This window comes from Eurypyga helias, unplaced genomic scaffold (genome assembly GCF_000690775.1).
Source record: "Eurypyga helias isolate BGI_N326 unplaced genomic scaffold, ASM69077v1 scaffold29212, whole genome shotgun sequence".
Lineage (NCBI taxonomy): Eukaryota > Metazoa > Chordata > Aves > Eurypygiformes > Eurypygidae > Eurypyga > Eurypyga helias.
This window is the reverse complement of record NW_010235724.1, coordinates 1-22,490: the sequence shown is the minus strand read 5'-3', so window position 1 is coordinate 22,490 and position 22,490 is coordinate 1. Positions and strand designations below refer to the sequence as shown.

The 22,490-nt window shown below is 44.9% G+C and overlaps 2 protein-coding genes across 2 annotated transcripts; one reads left to right on the top strand and one right to left on the bottom strand.

The window, feature by feature from the left end:
- The first annotated feature begins 554 nt into the window (after window positions 1–554).
- Window positions 555–8,445, top strand: AVL9 (AVL9 homolog (S. cerevisiase)). The gene is made up of 7 exons (XM_010146862.1): window positions 555–560; window positions 925–1,059; window positions 1,864–2,083; window positions 3,442–3,559; window positions 5,128–5,181; window positions 7,301–7,389; window positions 8,231–8,445. Exons 1-7 carry the CDS (start codon window positions 555–557, stop codon window positions 8,323–8,325), a joined length of 717 nt encoding a protein of 238 aa, XP_010145164.1. The 3' UTR covers window positions 8,326–8,445.
- Window positions 8,446–16,425: 7,980 nt separating this feature from the next.
- KBTBD2 (kelch repeat and BTB (POZ) domain containing 2) lies at window positions 16,426–19,718 on the bottom strand. The gene is made up of 2 exons (XM_010146861.1): window positions 19,557–19,718; window positions 16,426–19,147 (listed from the first exon to the last, which is right to left on the bottom strand). Exons 1-2 carry the CDS (start codon window positions 19,716–19,718, stop codon window positions 17,612–17,614), a joined length of 1,698 nt encoding a protein of 565 aa, XP_010145163.1. The 3' UTR covers window positions 16,426–17,611.
- Window positions 19,719–22,490: the final 2,772 nt, after the last annotated feature.

Below are 22,490 nucleotides of genomic sequence, written 5' to 3'. Positions count from 1 at the left end.
TCCATTTTAGTGATTCATCACCATTCCATTGGTGATTCTTCTCAGAGCACCATTGTTCCTTTGACACAGGCTGTTTGTTTTCAGCTGATAAGTACTTGTCATCTGTAAAGCCATCCCTGTGTTTAACATAACACGAGGGAATAGTTGTGCTCCTTGTTCCATATGCTTCCAGTCCCCCTGTACTGCGTGATAACGCGCATACGCTCTTTGTTTCTGCCCAGCGTGCCGTGAGCCCTTCTGGGTTCCTGTTAGTGAGTGAGTTGCTTTGTTCTTTAGGCAGTTGAACAGCTGGAATTAGACCTCAGTATTAGACTTCAGGGGTACGTTGATCTAGGATGTAAAAAGAAAGTTAAAAAGAAAACCTTTTTATGAAAACGTTTGGGTTTTTTTTTAATTGGGATGTAGGATACTGGAGTAACTTACCAGAATGGAGTGGCATGCATGTGCTTATCAAAAACTGATTGCTATCTCTGGGGCTTGGAAATCTCCACCTACAAAACGTGGATAGCAGTCTGTAGCTTTCTTGCGTTGCCTGCCTCGGGACTACCGGAGACATGACGGTATGCAGGTGGAGGGATGAATCTCGTCTCCACTGACTTCCTGTCTCTGAACTGACCCGAGAGCTCATTCTTGGTTTATACTGCTTATTCTGTTGCCTTATAAACACATCTGATTTCTGTCCTTGGCGTCGTGTTTCAGCTGTGAGACTGAAAGGCAACGCAACCTCTTGAAAAATTGAATTCACGTGGAATCTGGTTGCTTTGCAGATGTAATGTAGCAAAACAATAGGTAATCGGGGCTGAAGTTGTAATAACCGAGGTTTGTTCTGGGTGGAATGTGCTGGCTTTTATTAGGAGAAACTCTGAATAGAAACCATTTATTTTTGGCCTTATGCTCATCCTCTAAACGTCTCTGTCACCTCAGGGCTACCTCTGTTTGCCGTACATGGCCCTGCAGCAGCATCACCTCCTGTCAGATGTGACAGTCCGCGGCTTCGTGGCAGGAGCCACCAATATCCTGTTCCGTCAGCAGAAACATCTGAGTGACGCAATTGTGGAAGTACGAACCTTTGCATCTGAACTTCTTGAACCTAGAGAGAGGAGAGGGGGGAAGTAGGGGTTGCGTCTTAAATACAACCTTGAAGTTTCACATTCATGCCCAGATTCTGAATTCCTTCCCTAAGAAATCAATTCACAAATGCAGAAACTTATTAAATTGGTATCATTTCTTAGCATAGGATTGAATAAGATGTGCAAAACTAGCGCATGTTATTCTGTATAATCTTACATCCAATATTTGAATTTACAGGGCGCTGTAGATTTTTGTTGCTGGCATAATTTTACTTTTTGTGTCATGGGCTTTATTCATGGCTGTAATAAGGTCTTGAAAAATGAGCGCTTGCAGCTGAGAAACAGCGTTGGCTAATAAAGCACAGTGCTGTTGCCTTCTTTCTGATTTAATCAAGAGGTTAAAAACCCAATATCTAAGAAATCCCTGCGTCGGCTCCAGCAGATAGATACAGCTGTGCAGTCAGCATGTCGCAACCTCAGGTAGCTGCATATGGGTAGTCAACTTAATAAACTGAAGTGCTAATCGAAGAGTCTCAGGGAAAATACATATAAGCCCTAAACTTCCCCTGCCACATCCTGTCAGATAAGGAGCTTTCACTATGTGCCAGTAAGACGGTCGAATTCTGGTTCTCTCAGGGCAGCGTCTGACTTTCAGAGAATAGTTAATTCATTATTTCTTTGGCCATTTGCTGTTTTGGGGAACTCTGGGTTTAGATTTAGGTAGCAGTATATAGTAGTCTATACAAGGAGTTTTATCTAAATAAATGTTTACCCTTGGAATTATTTCAAACAGATAGAAGATGCTCATGTGCAAATCCACGATCCAGAACTCCGTAAGATCCTGAACCCAACAACCGCTGATCTGAGATTTGCGGATTACCTGGTGAAGCATGTAACCGAGAACAGAGATGATGTTTTCCTGGATGGCACTGGCTGGGAAGGAGGAGATGAGTGGATCAGAGCCCAGTTCAGTGCTTATCTTCATGCACTGCTCGCTGCTGTGCTGCAGCCAGGTAGAACAGATACCTTGCCTAGAGACTGAGATGAGGGTGGGTGTAACAAGCATTTGCTCTGTTGCATTAAACGTGTGGCCTGTTGCTGGATCTCCCTCGGCCTAAGATTGCGTTTTAGGCCACTTTTTTGGTTGTCCTTGGCTGTCCTTATTATTCCTTGACAAGCTTATTACTGATTCTTACGTCACAGGTTTTCAGATGCTTTCTTCTTTGCCTGTCTCCTTCTCCTTAAGCTTTCCTCATAAGTAGGAGTACCTGAAACCCCATGTATGATGAGACTTTACGAACTTGGGTATCTTACAGACTCTCTTGCAGCCTGAAGTTAATTTTGGGGAACTAGTTTTATTCAAGGAGACATGAAGTTAAGTGGCTGTCTTCAGGAATTTTTACTAGGCTATTCCATCTCTCTTCCCTTCCTGCCATGGCCTTAAATAGGGAATCACGTAAGTGGAAAGTGTCATCTAGAGGCTTTATAAACTTGTGCTTTCTGGAGCTCAACATTTTTCATCTTAACTCAGAGGGAATTCTCTATGTTCCAGCCTTTTGTGCTTAAATATAACTAAAAGAATAAGTGCTTTATTCGTGGAAAATGTTTAGTTTGCTCAGCACTTACTCTGTTAACTTCATTCTCACCGTGATTATTCTCTCTTCATATCAATTAACTAATTCAGGTCTTGTGCTGTGGTACTTGTGAGAAAGCACAGGATTGAGAACTTGGTGTTAAATTCTGGAAGATGCCAAGTTCATTTTCTGACAACATTAATATTTTAAGATAACTTACCTGGTTGGTATGAAATGTCAGGGTTTTCTGGAGACTCGCACTACTTCATTGACTGGCTCTAAAATGATTTCCTATACCCTTCAGTGTTTTAAAGGGGGTGTTGTTATGATAAATGTAACCCACCGTAGTTCATACTACTATTTTGGAGTGGATTTAGGGTTTTCTAACTTCGAATGAGTAACAACATACTACAGCAACGCCTGGTGTATGTGACCAAGACCAGTGCAAACGATGGCTTTGCTCTTAGTTGCTGTGTGGCAATTCTCTCCCCTTTTCTCTCACTTCTCAGAGACTAATTTAAGCAAACGTCATAAATTAATTAAGATAAGTATTTTTTAAAACTTTTCCCCCAGCTCCCCCCACCTCCCTCCCCCCATCTTGTCCTGGAATTGTATGTTTGAGACATTTGAAAATAACAAAACATTTTTGAAGTGCCCGGTTCTTAGTACTAGTGTTGTATTTGATTTGATAAAAGCTTGGAAAATCGTAGTTTTTCTTTACAAGGAAAAAGGTAATTTGTCTTCTATTACACCCCTAATGAATTGCTGCAATTTCCATCTTTATTTTACTTTATCAGACAATGAGAAGACTTTGTCAGACTTCGGAACAGCATTTGTGGCAGCCTGGAAAAATACCCACAACTACAGATTATGGAATAGCAAAAAGCATCCAGCCATTGCAGAGGTAAATTCTAGGTAAGGAAACTATTTTTCCTTCTTTTTCTTTTTAAACATTCAACAGGGCAATCTACTAGCATGCATAGTCAGGAACATCATTTTGTAGAATTACAGCATTCCCTTGTTCCTGCTAAAAAAATTTTGGTGGATGAAAAGCTGGACATGAGCCGGCCGTGTGCGCTGGCAGCCCAGAAAGCCAACCGTATCCTGGGCTGTATCCAGAGAAGTGTGGCCAGCAGGTCGAGGGAGGGGATTCTGCCCCTCTGCTCTGCTCTGGTGAGACCCCACCTGGAGTGCTGCGTCCAGCTGTGGAGCCCCCAACATCAGAAGGATATAGAGCAGTTGGAGCGAGTCCAGAGGAGGCCATGAAGATGCTCAGAGGGCTGGAGCCCCTCTGCTATGGGGACAGGCTGAGAGAGTGGGGTTTGTTCAGCCTGGAGAAGAGAAGGCTCCGGGGAGCCCTTATAGCACCTTCCAGTACCTGAAGGGGCTACAAGGGAGCTGGGGGGGCCTTTTTACAAGGGCCTGTAGTGACAGGACAGGGGGTAACGGGTTTAAATTGAAAGTGGGGAGGGTTAGATTGGATATCAGGAAGAAGGTCTTCCTGGAGAGGGTGGTGAGACAGTGGCACAGGTTGCCCAGAGAAGCTGTGGATGCCCCATCCCTGGAAGTGTTCCAGGCCAGGCTGGATGAGGCTTGGAGCAACCTGGTCTAGTGGAAGGGGTCCCTGCCCATGGCAGGGGGGTTGGAACTAGATGGTCTTTAAAGTCCCTTCCAACCCCAACCATTCCATGATTCTGTGATTCCGCAAGTACAGAAACCGACTATTTCTGTTCTTCAATACTTTGCTTTAATTCTGGGCTATACTTTTATGAAGAAAAATATATCCAGAGTCAGGAGGAGTGAAACTTGAGCAAGTTGATTGTTGGCTGTCCCCAGCTATAGATAGTTTGTCATTCTTCTGGAACTGTTCTCAGATGGTTCTGTGTTTTATTAATCTCTGCCATGTGCCCAGGGAATAGCTGTGTCTCGGGTGGTCAGTGGGGGATGGAGGGGAGCTGGCTGTTTTATGTTGCTGCTTCTATGCTTTGAGTGGTTTTACGTGTATTTTAACTCCCAAGATTAGATGATGCCAGGCTTGGTAACAGTATTGGCTGTGCATGTGTCTTGTTTAGCATGAGTTATTACTGTACTACATGGAGTTTTGTTTGCTTTTGCTTTGTCAGCTGCTGTAGTTTCAAGGAAGGTGTTTTTTTTTGTTTGTGGTGGTGTTTTTTGGGAGTTTTTTTGGTTTTTTTTCTTTAGACCTGCAAAGCTCTTTTGGCCTACTTGAGGAATCATTTTTCTTTATTTGCTCTGGGTTGCTAGGAGGAGGTGCTTCTACCTTGGTCTGAAAAGATTGTTAATGTCTGGTCTCTAAATAGAAGGCACCTTACAGGGGGTTCATAAGAAATCTGAGGTTGAATAGTCACTGGGACCTAGCCTGCTGTGTATCTACGGAAAATATTGGTTCCTGTGAGCCAGAGGGAGGAATGCAACTAATAATAAATGCTGAATGTCGTCTTGGGTTTTTCTTCCTCTTCTAGCCACCCATTCCAAGGACAGTACTCTGTATCAGACGTTAAGTTAAGATTGTCACAGTAAGTATGTAGTACTTTGATTTGTATTTTTTTACAGTGTGATCAAATAATACTGTAATCTGTGAATAACTGTGTGCGTTTCTGTTTCTGTGATGAACAGAATCAAAATACTGATTTCAACTGGCCAGGTATATGAAACCATACTCAACGTTTTCTTGCCAAACATCACCATATCTAAAGATGGAACATTTGCCTGAAATAGGGAAAACCAGTGCCGACGCACTGTTTTGTGTTGGACTGGACATAATAGACCCTGATTTTTTGCATTGCATTTATAAGGCTTTTGTACATTTATTTTTAAATTGCAAACTGAAGCTGTTAAAACTTTCATCAGTGTTTTTCTGTAGGTTGGCTTTAGGTAGCTATTGGGAGGAAACAGCTTTTTTAATTAGCTTTTTTTTTAATGCAGCATTGTTCTAAACCTCTCAAAGTTCACTGTATGTATACTGAGACATGGTTCAGGTTCTTCAGCTTAGAAGTTTAAAACTAATTGTACATATCCTCTTACTGGCCCACACTCAACCAAAGTTGGAAGTTGGTCTCAGCTCTTACCTGTAGTATTCAGGTCTGAAACTCAGCGGTGCTGGTTATACAGCTCATAGCTGTTCAGCTCTAACCGAAGCCAGGATTCGGTCTTGGAGTTGCAGTTAACTGTCTGTCCTTGTTTATGGACTAAACAAAATAGATAGCTAAGTGAAGAAAACAGTGTTGACCATAAAACATCATCGACTGGTTCTTTAAGAAGCCTGTAAATCAGCCATTCATGCTGATTCTGCACCTGCCCTGACCGTAGGCCATTATTTTGGGTACTCTCTGAGCAGACCTAAACGGCATGCTAACGCAGAAGAACAGCCTGAGGAATAAAAAGGTTCAGACCCCAGCCCGCTGAATCTTTTTGTTGTTTTGGCTGACCAAGGACAGATTAAACTTCTGTGATGGCGATTGAAAAAGCAAACAAATCAAGGTTTACCTCCAGATAATTGTGTTCAGTAAGATGCATGCTGATAGCAGCTCTTACCATTAATGGCTAGTCTTTGTAGAAAGACTTAATTTAAAAGATGTGGAGGTGTCTATAATCATCTCCTTGCCCTATTTTTGTGTTTGAAAGGGGAGATACTAACTCCAGTACCTGAAGGGGCTACAAGGAAGCTGGGGGGGACTTTTTACAAGGGCCTGTAGTGACAGGACAAGGGGTAATGGGTTTAAATTGAAAGTGGGGAGGTTTAGATTGGATATCAGGAAGAAGTTCTTCCCGGAGAGGGTGGTGAGGCACTGGCACAGGTTGCCCAGAGAAGCTGTGGATGCCCCATCCCTGGAAGTGTTCAAGGCCAGGCTGGATGAAGCTTGGAGCAACCTGGTCTAGTGCAAGGTGTCCCTGCCCATGGCAGGGGGGTTGGAACTGGGTGATCTTTAAGGTCCCTTCCTACCCAAACCATTCTGTGATTCTTCCAAGTAGCCCGAGACCAATGTAAAAGGACCAGTAGTCCTTCGTGTGTTTCTAATAACAAATATTTTTACAACGCAGCCTTTATTCTCCAGGTGTGACTTTGCTATCAGATCCTCATCAACATGACTTGCTTTTGCAAACTGGACATTTTGCAAACATGTTCTTGGTGTACTCTGTTGTCTCTTTGTATTTCTTTGACGAAAGCATGTGTGTAAACTCTACTTGCTCAAAAATCTTACTTAGAGCAAGATACAAAACTCTGTTTAGAAGAAAGAATAACTACTAATCAGTGACAGTGTTTTGTCTAAAGCTTATATATTAGGGCTGAAACTTCTCAAAACTACTGCTTGTCTGACTTTGTAACTTCGAACATAAGTGCATTTTGGTAAACCTTTAGAAAAGGTATAGAGCGTGTTGTATAAGAACAAACCGTTGGGTGTTTTGATTCCTGTCTTGCTGACAGTGTTTGAGATGCTTGTCTACCTGATCTACATGCGTAAGATGCGTGCAGAAATTATGGCCTCGATCGTGTGTGTGTGTTTGGCAGGGTATATATATAAATATATATATGCTATCTAAATCTGTGTGTATATTGTAACTATGTATTTTATTTACACCTGGAGGTAATAAGAAGTCAGTCAACTAACAGCCTTCAGTATCTCTCTTGTTTAGCTCTGTGCAAAACAGTGAACGTGGAAAGAAGATTGGAAATGTGGTGGTTTCTACTAGCCGGAATGTTGTCCAAACGGGAAAAGCTGTAGGTAAGAAATGTGTTTGAAAGCAGCTTGCCTCTAAGTTGCATCCTTGTTTGAAGCAGCCTCCTCTCTCTCAGTTCTATTTCATTTTAATACAAGTGTGTTTATAACACAGATACAAAACAGCAACATTTTGAGGGGGAAAACTGCTGATTGAGCCCCTGTATATTGTGTATGTAGTGGGAAGAGGAGCAGCTGGGCAAAGAAATCGGTGTTTCCAGTGTGGGCTGGAGACAAACATGGGAAGAGAGATGTTAGGGTAAATGGTTTCACATAATCTGGAAATGCTTAGACCACAACACCACCTTCTGCACTGAGCTGTGCTCGGTTTTCTCTCTCTCTGAGTAAAACTATCCCGAGCAGAATCAAGTCGGAAGAAGACCTTGTGTCTTGTTGCTGCAGGTTTTGCAGCAGTCCGTAATCTTCTGGAAGAGCACTCGTTGCTCGCGGAACGGGGACGAGGTCACGCTGTCGCCTTGCGGTAGCGCGAGAGAACCCGAGTTCCCCCACTGAAGCATCTGACAGTTGTTCGGCAGTAGCTCTGCCAGAAAATGTTGAGGTCCTCCCTGTCGTTCCACTGGAGCCTCTCTGCTCTTTCTGCCATTGTGCGCTCCGGCGAGGAGCACCCCGAAGCCTAGCAAGCTCTACGGGGCAAAGGACAACGCGAGCCGTTTCTGCTGAGCTGCTGCTTTTGAGTTCTTTGAATGTTTTCTGACACAGACTCTGGTCTTGGATTTTAAATCCCGAATTTGACAACTGATTGTATTTATTTATGAGCTATTTCTTTGTAGCAGCTTAGTAATGCAAGGCTACGCTACTGACCGTCTGTCTTCGTTTCGTAATGTAGGCCAGTCGGTCGGAGGAGCCTTCACAAGCGCCAAGTCAGCTATGTCATCGTGGTTTTCCACTTTCACGCAGTCAACCCAAAGCCTCGGGGACTAAGCGACGGGTTTTGCGTAACGCCGCTGAGTAGTTCAAGCGCAGTGCTTTGTCCCAGCTGTACAAAGACCGCTCCAGAACGAAGGAGTGGAGGTGAACTCCCCAGGACCAAAACAAGGCGTACCTTGCTTGAAAGCAGACGTGGGATGCTCTCATTCAGTGTCACTAGAGTGTAGAAGAATGGTGTCTCCATACGATGGGATGGCATTGGCAGAATATGGGTTGTATTTAACGTGACTACTTTTCTTTAAACCTGAGCCTTTATAAAGACATTAGCAAACGAGGCTTGTTGCAAGTCAAGCGTGTTGGACTTTTGTACATTTCCTTGGATGTTGAAAACATTTATGTAAACTAGTTATATTTTTCAATCCAAATAGCCAAATGTTGGTGAATCCTTGTTAGAAATGAGCAGGGGATAAATACTGATTCCTCTTTCAGGTTGGATTTGAGAGTATCTCTGCAAAAAGTATACAGTGGAAACCCTCAAAGGGTTCCAAGACAGGTGGAACCTGCAAACTTAAATCGGCAGAGTGAGACTGTGGCTGACTTTAAGGGTGTTTTTACCTTTCTCCTCTGTAGCCACGTACCGTTGTTTGCATTATCTGTCTCTAGCTTTCCTTGTGTCCCCAGATCTGTGTGATACTTGCAAAATCAGTATTTTCTTGACATCACGCTGTAGGCCTTCGTAACTTCGCATATGTTTCGGCTGTGTTTTTACCCTGGGACGTGATTGGGATTCCAGTTGGAGAGGTCTCCTCAGGAAAAGTACTGCAAAACAGTTCTCCCAAATTGGGATTGGATCGGTGAGATTTTTGGGAGGTCTTGCTCTGTTAGGATGAAATTCCACTGTCTGTGTACCTACACGCCTATGAGTACAAAGTATTAAAAATGCCTCAAATTAGCACAGCCGCAAACTCTGCATGTTGTCTAGTGAAGTTACGAAGACTCTTCCAAACAAAAAATAGCTGTATTGATTTTCTGTGTCTACTCAGGGAATGTTCTGTTTGGATAACTACTTTTTTCATTAGGAAAGTTACACTAGAATTGAGAGGGAACCGAAACGGCTCACTCCGTACCTTTGCGTGAAGAACTGTAATAGTTTACATGAAAAGATGAGGCATAATGCTGGATTTTGCACGCAACATGCATGCGGTGTCTTCTGTATGCAAGCATATTCCACTTCCTACATTTCCTGATTCTGAGGGAGATTATTATTTCCTGTTTCTTGCCATGTGTGTGCCTCGATACGCCTTCTAGCATCCCCACGTGATAGCTGTTAGCATCTCCTCTGTTCCATTACCACGTTCCAGCTTTCTGTAGTAAAAGGCTCTTCATTTATGGCCTCGTCAGTGCCTGTCAGCACCTTGCCATGTTCCTTGCTGGTTAAGGATATCAAGTCATGGTTCTGCTGTTCCTCAGATAAAATACAGCAGCTGCGCAAGAGCGAAACGGGAAGGGGTGAATGTCATTTGTTTTAAGAAATTAAGTTCTGATTTCTTTAGGCACGTTTGAAAAGCTGATCCAAAAGCCCCGCTTGTATCGCGGTAGTTACTGTCCAGCAGCTTTTCACGTGCTTCAAACGGCAATTTGAAGCGCTGGATCTGGTTTAAAGCCTTTATTAATTGTTTTTTCCGGGACAAACTACATAGAATGACTGTGGAAAACATGAGAGTATACGGCTGGTTTGAGTCGATCCATTTGAGAAGGGCAAAAAAGGCCCCTCATCTGCTGCTGACGTACAAGTTAAGTGTATTTATAGAACTGCAGCTACTGCTCCTGCTCTCTGTGTGTATCTCCTAAAATTCCGGATGCTCTTTTCTGTTTTATCCCACAACCCTGTAATAGATACATCTCTTTCAAAGGCTAAGTAATAGTTGATTCACAGGAACAGCTCGGGTGAAATAATTTTCACTGGGCTGCATTTATTCCTTAGGAGTCTAGAGCTTTCTGATTTAGCATGCAGGTAAGAAAATAATCGAAAATAATCACCTGCTTTTTGTGAAATGAAACGTGTTACCTGCTGCCAGGAATGTAGGCTTTGTGTTGTGCTGAAGACTGAATAAAGGTGCATAAAGGATTTAAGCACCTATAAAGCTAACTTCAGGAACTTAAGGCACGCCACAGGTAAATTTAGTCTTAGGAGCTCACGGTGGTGTGTTCCAGGAGCTGGGCAAATGTACACTTACACGAGCAAGGTCTTCCTCACCTCATCACCCGAGTTTCTCCTGCAGAATTCTTCTATGCCCCAAATCCGCATCGCCGATTTGTTAGCTCTCTGCATGCCCCGTTCTCCCACAGATCCCTCACTGGCCCAGGAATACCGGAAAGCTGACTTTTACTCGGTTTTGGCGGACGGGGCTGAGGAAGGGCAGAAGGAGGTGCCCTCTGCAGTGCTAAGCTGACGCACGGCTGCTTGCTTATGACACTTCTCAGCATTTCTCCTACAGGCAAGAGCACCAGCCAGAGCTTCCTCTGCAGTCTCTTCCCTGGCTGTGCCAGCCGTCTTTGTGGAGCCCAACATACAACCCCATGAGGAGGATTTTCCTCTCTTTACGAATGAGAACAAGGAACTTCTATTCATTTTCAATCATTTTAAGATCTGGCATCCGGCTAGGGAGTAGAACTGGGATTTAAACCCATACAGCAATACCGGCTCGTGCAGCGGGTGGAGATGAAGTGGTCTCCCTGGTATGTGGTCTTCATGAACACCTATGTTTGCTCTTGGGCCTTTGCCCAAACGTGCTTCTGGGCTGTGGGACAGCACGCAGCCACCGAGGTTCGTCTAAGCTCACGTAGTCCTCTGGATTTCATGGCTGTAACCTCTTCACTTCAATCCAGTGCACACGCAAGTTACTTTCCTCGCCCCTGTTATTACTTACTCGGAAAGGTTTAGGTGGCTGGCTTCCATTTCTTCCCTATTTGTGGCTGCCGACGTGCAGCACCAACTGCCTTGCAGGTAATACCACAGCGCGCCCCTCAACTCTCTGGCATCGAAGGCATCAGCTTCCGCTCGTTGTGCGTGTCAGAGTTCTGAGGAACCGGACTCCTAAGTCTCCAAAACCCCACAAGACGAAGTATTGTTGACCTAATATTTCATTTGACTACAATGTTCAGCGTTTTTCATCCATCACTTTCACATCAGAACCTTAATTCCTGTGCGCATCTGACGCCTGTTTCCTCAAATACCGCAGCCTAATTAGGATTCTTAGATCGGTGTTCTAGTACGTTGGACTTGTTTGGCCTTCTACATTGTTTTAAGCACCTTTGTACTTAAATTTAGTATTTTGCCTAAACAAGGTTCTGATTTCCATAGAAATTATTACTAAGAGGAGATACTAAGGTGGCAGTATTTAACTGTAAAGGTGAAGGTGTGAATGCATCTTTTTAAACAGAGAAACTGTTCTTGGTAATTGAACACACAAGTAATGTATTTGATTTGTCTTGTGCTGCTTGAGAAATAAACACATCCAGCCCCTCTAAAGTCCTGTCTGCTCAAAAAGCTGTATTTTAAGAAATGAATCCCACCCGGAGACACTTGCAGGGGTCTGGTTGTGATACTGACAGCTGCCTGTAATGCACGGGCAGTCTTTGAGGCTTGTCTTCCGTTTAAACTGATTGTGGGTGTCGCGTTTTGCAAGTTTAGGACAAGAGGACCATCTGGGGTGACTTTCATTCCCTATTGTGTAGTGCTCAGGGTGAGTTGATCAAAGACTTCAGCAGGTCACTGACCTCTCCTACCTCAGCAAGAACCTCTGCTACGACTGTAAAATTTTTGATGTGGATTTAGCTTCAAAATAGCAGGTAGCTCATGGGGATTGTGACACCTAGTCAAAAGTGGCATGCTGCGTAAATCAATTGCTGCACATCCAGTTCTGTGCCGCAGTGAGTTGTTCTAAACTTCTACTCTGTCACTGTCACCTAGCTGAGAATGGTTTGGTAAGTTGCTCTTTCCAGTAGGAGGAAACTAACTGTGTTGAATAAACATTCAGATGTGACTTAGCTGAAGCTTATGTCTAGAAAATGGTTGCAGTTCTCTGAAATTTGGTAAACATCTTTTTTTTTTTGCAGTTAGTTGTGCAAACACCCTGAAAGATAAATTTACAGCACGTTGTTTACGCAGTGTGATTTTAATTTCCTGCAGGCATTTTCACTTAAAAGGGCCACGTGGAGAGTATTCATTAAAGGCAGAAACACTACGTCACTGTGCTATGATTAAAGATACCTGGCAGATTGCTTCATGGTGGTCGGAGTCTTTAATACTATAGCAGAGGAGAGACTGACTTTAAACAGAGATTTAGTGCTGTCCTGTTTCTGATTCTCCTGCTCTGCTCTGGTGAGACCCCACCAGGAGTGCTGCATCCAGCTGTGGAGCCCCCAACATCAGAAGGATATAGAGCGGTTGGAGTGAGTCCAGAGGAGGCCATGAAGATGCTCAGAGGGCTGGAGCCCCTCTGCTATGGGGACAGGCTGAGAGAGATGGGCTTGTTCAGCCTGGAGAAGAGAAGGCTCCAGGGAGACCTTATAGCACCTTCCAGTACCTGAAGGGGCTACAAGGAAGCTGGGGGGGACTTTTTAAAAGGGTCTGTAGTGACAGGACAAGGGGTGACGGGTTTAAATTGAAAGTGGGGAGGTTTAGAGTAGACATCAGGAAGAAGTTCATCCTGGAGAGGGTGGTGAGGCACTGGGACAGGTTGCCCAGAGAAGCTGTGGATGCCCCATCCCTGGAAGTGTTCAAGGCCAGGCTGGATGAGGCTTTGAGCAACCTGATCTAGTGGAAGGTGTCCCTGCCCAGGGCAGGGGGGTTGGAACTAGATGGTCTTTAAGGTCCCTTCCAACCCAAACCAGTCTGTGATTCCCCATGAAGTGATGTCATATGTGTGTAGCATCTGTACTCCAGTGGTTTAATCTTTGTTGTGATGAACTTGGGGCCTACCTGTCTTGTTGAGTCCTCCTCTACCGGTTCAAAATCAGCTCATCATACATTGTTCCTCTTGTAATACTATTCCAAAATTGACTGAGAGAAAGTAAGATTATTTTTTTTTTTTTTGGTTACTTGCCTGCCTGAATGTACTGACGGATATCAATGAAAGCATAATGACTATTTCTCTTAGGGGTAGCAGAGAGTATCTACAAAGTCCTCCTATTCTTGTCTTAGTGTAGATCACCAAGAAAGTAGCACTGCTTGGTAGATGAAGTGAGCACAAAGAAATCAACATCCAGACCTTCTCAGCCCCCTGTGCTGCCCTGGTTACTGGTGGAGTGCACGTACACACGCAGCACAGTTCACTGTGTTAAGACACGGAGTCCCGTCGTGCTGCAGGCAACCGGTCGTACCGCAGCGCTTCAGTGGGGGTGCACGCACAGTGCCTAAACCCTCTGTTTGCTGAAACAAAGGTACGTAGCTTCACAGGCGACGCCGAGCCCCAGCAGAGCTGTGTGTTTTGGAGAGGCAAGCGCACAGAGTTTCATTACTCTCTCCTTCAGGCCTGTCCCATCTTCACTGTTAGGGGAACTTGGATGTGGAGGAATAGACTAAGTCAGTACTGATCCCGGTCTTTCTCCCTGGGGCTGGTTCAGGCTGTTTACCAGCCTCTCCCGCCCCAGAGGCCAGGAGGTGTGTGATGTCTGGATTGCACACAGACTGCCTTCTGGCGTCATCAGTGAGCTCTGCGCTTTATTCCATCTGCTGGCCCTCCCCTCCAGGCTGAGAGTGCTGCAAGTACTCTGCCTCGCCGAACTGGACTCGGGACGACTCTTGCGGCGGGGTGGGGTTGTAAGTAACGCTGGAGCGGAACTGAACAGAACTGTCTGGCTGATGTCGAGCGTGAAGTGAAAGAAACCGGTTGTAAGGACCAGCCGACTTCAGAGCCTGCCTTTCCCACGAGAACAGGCCCAAAAAGAGGGAACACTCTGAAGGAGAAACGGAGGAAACCCACTCCAGCCCACCAGCAAGTTGAGCGGTCTGCAGGTTTGTCCAGGGGTATTCCTTGGCTGCGCTGCAAGGTGGCTGGTGCTCGTGCCTCTGAACAGCAGCACTGAGAAGGGAAACGGGGAGTGTTGTGAGAGGCAGCCCTTTAAACCTTAAAAAAGTAACCTTTACAATTTTATCCAGTTGTTTTCCCCCCCAGATTAACTATCCATCTGATCCTGTTCCCTGTAGAGCCTGACAGAGGTCGCTGCCCTGGTCCCCTCACACCAGAAACCGAACCTGCAGTTAGGTACGTACTCACCGAAGCGCAGAAATGGGCGGCTGCCTTACGAATCGGCAGAGGCCAGACCGCTGCTCTTTATTAGTTGGGGTAGGGGGAATGGAAACGATGCAGGACTAACTTAAAGTAGTCCTACCCCAGAACAAGCGAACGCTTTGCAAACAGAGCAAAGCTTGAGGACACACAAAGCTGATTCACCGCAGCGTGCGTGTAAACACACCTAAAGCCAAGTAGAGGTTGCACGGGCTGGTATGAGGCCCAAGCTCTGCAGCAAGATGCTGGTTGAGAACTCTGTAGGCTTTAATCCCATCTGCCCTGCTTCTGAAAGGAGACCTGCCTTGTTTTCAGCTGTTGCCTTTGTTCCCACAGAAGTCTTTCTGCAATCCTACCACTAGTGACGATTTCCAGGCACATGACGATGCTTTGCCTGCAGTTTCCTTCTCCGGCGTTGCAAGGAGAGAGTTTAGAGCTGGACAAGCATTTGCCAGCTGTGATTTCCTTTGGGGTTGAATACTGACCGCAGCAACTAGTTGTGTGAGTGAAGTAACAGCATGTCTTCAGCAGTCACTAGAGAGCTGTTCAGCACCTGACTAGTCAAGTATTATTAACAGGAAATTAATTTCAAGTGAGATACCACATCCTCTTAGACCATATAAAATACCCCCAAAAATGCAGGTGATCTCTAGAAACTGTGTAAAACTAGTATGTAAAACATGCAGACTAGCAGGAAGTCACGGGAACTGTCTGTGTTCTAAAACACAGTCCCCAAGGGGATAAAATCAAGCAGTTCTTCCCGGTTCTGTGAGGCAACTGTGATTTAGAGCAACTGCACTTTAGTCACCTGTACCTTCCCCTGTCCCCTCTCTGCTAAGAAAGGCCTTAACCCCAAGGTTGGAAACTCCTCCGTAACAGAACAAAGCCCCCGTGCTCCCTCCCTGGCTCCATCCCCTACACGTGAAAAGCACAGGCTTCTGGAGCCTGACACAGCCAGCTGAAGTGAGAATGACCAGCAGAACTGAGCAGTGGCGTCACGCTGGAGTTCCTAGGGTATTCCTAGGGTATGGGATTCTCCAAATGGCATTATGAAGTACTCCCCTTGTTTTTCTTTTCATGTATACAGTGCCTGGAACTGCAGGTCCATCTACCATGAAAGCAATATAACCAGACCTACCAGCAGGATCCTGAGGGAGTCACTTTTCCCCTCTTACCTAAGCAATTCAGATGTTTGCAATGGTAAATGCAAACATCTTATGTCACCTTAATTTAAAAAAAAAAAATCAGTAGCTTGCCTCTTTCTGTTGGAGCCATGGTTATTCTGGGTCCCATAAATGCTTACGTGGAACAAAATGCCACAAGCATTAGGAACAGTTTTTAATTCTCTTTTCCAGACAAAAGTGTAAATCTTTTCCAGACAAAAGTGTAAATCCACAGGTGGTGTCTTTGTTGAAAGCTGTATTTACTGGAATAAGAAACAGAATTAAGGAAAAGTCAGTGACAGACCGGACAATGGAGTAAATAAACTTGCTTTCTATATTAAAGGCTGAAAATAGGCCTCCCATCTTCTGAGCGTGTGGAAAAGATTCCCTGTTACCTCCCCTCGGTGCCTGTTGTTTGTCACTTCCAGTAGAGCAGTCTGTCCCATGACGGGAGAAGTGCTGGCTTACAAAAATGACAGCAAGGGAGTCAAGCTCTCCACGATCCTCAGGTCGACTTCGATACCCCACTGCCAGCGTTCCCTGACCACGACGCACAGCCAACTGCTGTAGCTGTCTCCAAGCTTTTTGCACCTTCACTGTTTCAAGTGGCCTTCAATGAAGCGCTCGCTAGAAGCGTGCCTGTGGCGAAGCGGACAGAGTTAGGACCCCCTCCCACCAGACAGCACGCTCGGACACAGTTGGGATGTCTTTTTTAATAAATTAATGTCATTCAAAATACAGTGCCAGAACATGATGCAGCTGGACATGCTAGTAAGGTCTGTCATGAAGCACCTGTGTTCATGTTAGGTTGGCGGCACCCCGCTACTGCTAGTGGTTCCTGGGATTAATGCCAGAGCAGCACTAATCATCTGCTCTCCTGCACACCGAGCACAGGATAATTCCTGAACAGTTTTGCTTCCCCCCCAACCCCCCCAGAGTAAAAAACCTGATAGCTAAGGGATATCTATACACAATCACACTACAGTAATGCTTGTTATTAAATTAACAGAAAATAAAGACCTGGTTAATCCACACTAAAACTTTGCTTTACAATGGAAAAATACATCAGCAGCAGGAAGTAATATACATGAGCCAATGTTACTGTAATACAGAACGTGGAGACCTTTACTGATTAAAGCTCCACGGAGACCCGCACTATGAGGGCTGACAATTCCTATTGCAAGCCCAGCAACTTAAGTCCATACCTGGTAAACTAACCAGCTGCTTGGAAGACCTGTATTCTAAATAGACAGGTATAAGTTAGTGAAAATAGAATACATGCACCTAATAATATAGCTTGACTGAACCTGCAGTCATTTTGCCCTGCATGTTACCATACAATGGAAGATCTACCCTTCCTACCACAGGTAGATCCATGGGATTTGTTTCTTTTTCTTATAATGGCATTACTATACCAACATGGATATTAGTATTAAGTAAGTGCAGCACAGTCCCTTAAATAGGCCACACTGACAATTATGTAACTAGCACTTAAGTAGAGTATCCAGAAGTAGTTCAAATATAACTGGAAGATACGCTCAAGAGGTGTGACATCATCCTAGAAAGGGCAACTACTTTTTTCTGAAGCTAGCTTTCCTGAACCGAGACTTCAAAGGACTAGGAATTAATTCTTTAGACAAGGCAGATGCTTAAGCTCATGATATACACACACGTCTCTCAATTACCAGGTAATAGTATTTCAGATTACGGAAGCATCTCTGCTCATTTCACTGACCCATACTGAATGGCGGCAAGTGTTGAGTAGGGTGTAAAAATACAACTCGTGAAAGACAGGTTTAACATTTGATTCCAGACCTGTTCTTTCACAACCATTTATGTCAAGGTAACTGAGCGCAGAATCAGTTGTGCAGTCTCCTCTGGGAGCTATACAGGTGGTAAAGTAACCATCTCCCCATCCAGCTCGAATTCATCAGCTCCATCTGGCGAGAAGAGGTACGTTGGAGGCTTCCAAGGGGACTCTTCAAGGCAAGACGGATACAGCTTTCCTACAGTGCACCGGAAGTCTTTCCCCAAGTCCCACAGCACACGTTCCGATATATGCTGCCTTAGAAACCAGCGGTCGAGTTCCAGGTCGTACTGATAGGTGGCATACCTCGCCCTCTCATTCATGTGGGTTTCTCGTATGAAGACGCACAAAGAATTAGAGATGACAACGGCTCTGACGCACGGGTCAGAATACCGCTTGGCAGGGATATTGGCTGCCATTCTCCATTCGTTTTTATTCACGTCGTAGATTTCCACGGTGACGGAAGACCCATCTACAGTACTGCTTGGGAGCCTTATACCAGAATTGCTGGCAATATGCAGTCCTCCAATATAGAATATTTTGTCACCAAAAGCAGCAGCTGAAGCAAAACACCGACTTGTTTGTCGCATAGCCATTTCTACCCAAGCATCTGACCTGGGAAAATAACAGTACATCAAGTTGTGTGCCATTACATAAATGCAGTTGTGAACTGCTACTGCCGTGCTCCACTGCCACGCGCAAGGCAACGGGCTCACCATGGTCCACTCGTCCTTCTCCGTATCATATCTCTCCACAGTTCTCCTGTTGAGTTCTCCACCGACGCTATCTCCTCCAATTGCATAGATGTATCCTTCGCAGCAGACCAGGGACGGCTTTATACGAACAAAGAGCATCGGGGTCTTTGGGAACCACATGTTCTGCTGTGCGTCAAACCAGTAAAAGCAATTCACAGTTCTGAAGGCAGCCTGGAGTTTGCTGCTCTTACTGTGATTGGTTTTTGTGTTTTTCAGAGGAACTTGCCCACCCGCGATGTAGATGTCGTTGTCGGGAGTCACAAGCGTCCCAACCTTATGCAAGTCCGCAGGGGGGTTGCAGAGTTTGTAAACCTTCTCTGCCTGCGGGCTGTAACAGACAGAAGAATAAAGACTACCAGGGTTTTCAGCAGCAGCTTCAATGAAGATCATCATCTCCTCTTTTGTCATACCAAGTCTGGGCTTGAAAAACTTGGGCATCGATTTGTACAGTCCTTGCACCACCACGGATTTGTCATTAGGGGGTAAGCCTTGAAACCAGGCTCTCTGCGTGACTTCCGAAAGTGCGTCGATTCGGATTTGGCTAAGAACAGAGGACAAGTACTGTGACCGTGACTCTGTGTTGTACTCCAGCCATAACATAGCAGCCTCACGAACTGTCTCCTCCTTTTCCACATTTAAATTGTCACTGCTTAAGATATCTATCAGTAGGTCATGTGACAGTTGCATGAAAGCCTCCTGGTGGTACACAGCTGTGAACTTGTGCTCTACCATCCTTTTTGCGCTCTGTTTGAGCTCTTCACAGCTGAAGAGATCAGCAAAACTTAACAGACGCACACAGTTCTCCGCATTAATTTTTTTGATGAGATATTCTCTACACCGCTGTAACACGTCATCTACCTGCAACGCAAAGAAGGAACACGTTCAGCACTACTGCACACAATCCAGTCTTTCACGTGCCTGCAGCAGGTAAAAGTACCTGCGTTCAGTGTCAAACGCAGGAGTTCAGGCCTGGAATACCACCTATATGCAGAAATAGAGCGGCGACTTGCTCAACCGCTTCCTGCGGATCAAGGAGGTCACACCGTTACGTCTGCTGGAGAAACTAATTTTCTGAACGGGAGGAGTGGCACCGTCTCACTACCACCCTCCGTGGGACCAGCAAGCAAGATCAGGAAACCTCTCTGGCAAGCAACTGAGCAAACCAAACGGGAGGATTTTTAAATGACTAAACAGAAAACAAGATAAATTTAAAAATGGCTCCGAGATTGGCAGCAGTTATTTCATACTCAAAACAAAACATTCCTACCTGTAAGAAGCAGGCCGTTTCATAAAGCTGTTCTACTGTGCTGTCACTTATTGCCAAGTTACCCGTGTACGCGTAAGTTATGATAATTTGTAAAGTGGCTGCATCCACGTTCCTCAGGTGTACGTGTGTTTGTTTACTTTCACTCAGCCCGCTCATGAACATGGCTCTGAGGAGAAATGCACACATTAAGCCCAGGATCAACAGTAAGTACAGCAATCTTACACAGTCACCCGTTCAAGTCTTCAGAGAGTACACCCCAAAAGGTGAACAGTCTTCACAGGCGTTTTGTACTTACCTTAGGCTACCATCTAGTCTTTAAGATAAAGCGTTTGTACAGAACATTCAAAAAGCCCCCTCAGTAGAAATATTTTACATTTACCCAGACTCTTTTGTGTTAGCCAGCAAATAGTGACTGCAGAGTTTTAATGATGAAATTTGAAACCTTGTCTGTGTTAGGTGATGACAACAGGAAGGAACATCCACCAGAAGATACATACATACGTACACGGCTGAATTTTAGATTCTAATACCAAAGAAGCAGATTTATGCAATGGACTGAGGTAATTCACATCAGAAAGCACCTTCCTCTGGGAGGAAGAGAAACAGATCAGGAAACAGAGCAAGGACTAGCACTCCATGTACACTTTCTTATGTACCAGTCATAATAACAGGCAATACACTTCAAGTCTGTAAAATAAATAAATATGATGACAGAAAAAAACTACCAGACTTATTCTGAAAAAGGATTGTGCAAGAATGTCCATTACATCTTCCCCCCAAAAAGTAGAAAGGCAACTTAAAAGAAAAAGTTACTGTTTCCATAACGCTTCATATATGTATTGCCCATTCTGGGTTTTTTAACCGCAACGCAGTTAAGAACTAAGTGGATTCTAGTACTATAAACCAGGTTACTTGCCAATTTTCTTAAAATGGGGGACATGACTTTAAGACCTTGATACTAATTCAGGTTTGGTATTTATGGTTGTATTGAAAATGCAGCTCAAGTCTCTTTATTTAAGGCTTTTTAGGAAACCAGGTATGAGAAGTCTGTAGGGATGGTGGGTACACCCTACGGTCCTGTCTCCAGCTGCAGAGGTGAAGGGGACATAGAGACACACTCTGTAAGCAGAGCCATTCTGAAAAGCACTTGATATAAACACAGTGCCCCACCACCAGTCCCTCTTGCCCCATCCCCGTATCTGTTGTCTTCTGAGCTCCTTAACTCAGGGCACCTTGATCACTGACTGGCCAAATGAGCATCGAATTGCCACACAGCTGTTTAGAGGTAATCGTGACAGTACAAGTGCCAGCAGACACTCCTCTTCACGGAAAGGAAGAGGTAACCTGGCTCCGGTGCACACTTACGCGCTGCAGAGTGTCCTATGCCGGAGCTGGCCTGCCACAGCACGGCGTTCAAGCACAAGGATGGAAGGTAAGCTGGCTAAAGTCATACACAATGGCTGGATCACACAGAGATGCTTTTCTGTTCTTCTCCCGATGGCCTCCTTTGGGGCTATCAATTTTTCATAATAATGCTAAATTTAGGAAGCCGAGCATCTTCTTGCAAACCAAAGCAGAGAAGGAACACAACATGACAAAACCACAAGCTTGATACTTCTTTTAACTAGTGCCAAAACCTCATTCCGTAAATAATAAGCAAACATACATGAACAAGAGATCTGACTGCATGTTCTAATGCAGCACACTGCACGGACTCATGACAGCTCTGCAACCTCACAATGAGCCACCCACGTGAAACCAGGCACCGCTTGTGGTGGCTGTTAGAGACTGCTGGAACCATGTCATCTGCACAAGGCCAATGGCAATAATCGTTATCTAGTGATCACACAATACTTGTTGCTAAAAATTGTACCAGATTCACCAGAGATGAAAAAAATTAACAAAAAAAACAGCAGCAACAAAAACTTCTGTGAAAGGAATAAATTAATCCTCAAATGGTTTTATGCAAGAAAGCACACAAAATACAGAAAACACTTTAGAAGTCTTCTGTACAGCGAGCCCACTGCAACAAGAGAACAGAGTCTGCAATCCTCACCTTGATTAAACAGGAAAGAAAAGTTACAATCCTCCTATAATCAAAGGAAGCCTACAGTGGGTAAAGGCAGGGACAGGGAGCCTGGGAGATTCCAGGGAAGTTGTCCGACAAGTGAGAGGATCAGGTTAGGAAAGCCAAAGCCCTGACAGAATTGAACCTGGCCAGGTACATCAAGGCCAACAAAAAGGGCTTCTGTAGGTACATAGGGCAAAGGGAAGATCAGGGAAAATGTGGGCCCTTTGAGGAAGGAAATGGGAGAGCTGGTTTCCCAGGATATGGAGAAGGCAGATGTGCATAATGTTTTTTTTGCCTCGGTCTTCACTGTCAAGGGCACGAGCCATACCCCCAGAGACACGGAAGGCAGGGATTGGGAGAATGGAGAGCTGCCCATGGTCAGTGAGGATCAGGTTTGGGAATACCTGAGGAACCTGGAGGTGCACAAGTCCATGGGACCTGATGGAATACATCCACAGGTCTTGAAAGAACTGACAGATGGGGCTGTGAAACCAATGTCATCATATTCGAGATGTCATGGCAGTCTGGTGAAGTTCCCATTGACTGGAAAAGGGGAAATATAAGCCCCATATTTAAAGAAGGAAAAAAGGAGGAACTGGGGAACTACAGGCCAGTCAGTCTCACCTCTGTGCCTGGTAAGATCATGAAGCAGATCCTCCTGCAAACCATGCTGAGGGACATGGAAAAGGAAGAGGTGATTGGTACAAAGGGACTGACATCTCTAAATTGAAGAGGCATGGATTTGACGCATGGACCGCTCAATGGATAAGGATCTTATCATTATCTTGATGGCCACATTCAGAGAGTGGTCTGAGTGTAGACCCGTGACGAGCAGCATTCCACAGGGATCGTTACTGGAACCC

What these genes read in the sequence shown, in the direction of transcription:
- AVL9 (XM_010146862.1), top strand. An exon ending in TGAGTGACGCAATTGTGGAA is followed by an intron (nt 1,060 to 1,863) that starts GTACGAACCTTT and finishes TATTTCAAACAG; the next exon opens with ATAGAAGATGCTCATGTGCA. An exon ending in ATTGCAGAGGTAAATTCTAG is followed by an intron (nt 3,560 to 5,127) that starts GTAAGGAAACTA and finishes TTCCTCTTCTAG; the next exon opens with CCACCCATTCCAAGGACAGT.
- KBTBD2 (XM_010146861.1), bottom strand. Translation starts at nt 19,718, where the DNA reads ATGTTCATGAGCGGGCTGAGTGAAAGTAAACAAACACACGTACACCTG. An exon ending in AAACGGCCTGCTTCTTACAG is followed by an intron (nt 19,148 to 19,556) that starts GTAGGAATGTTT and finishes TTTGCGTTGCAG; the next exon opens with GTAGATGACGTGTTACAGCG.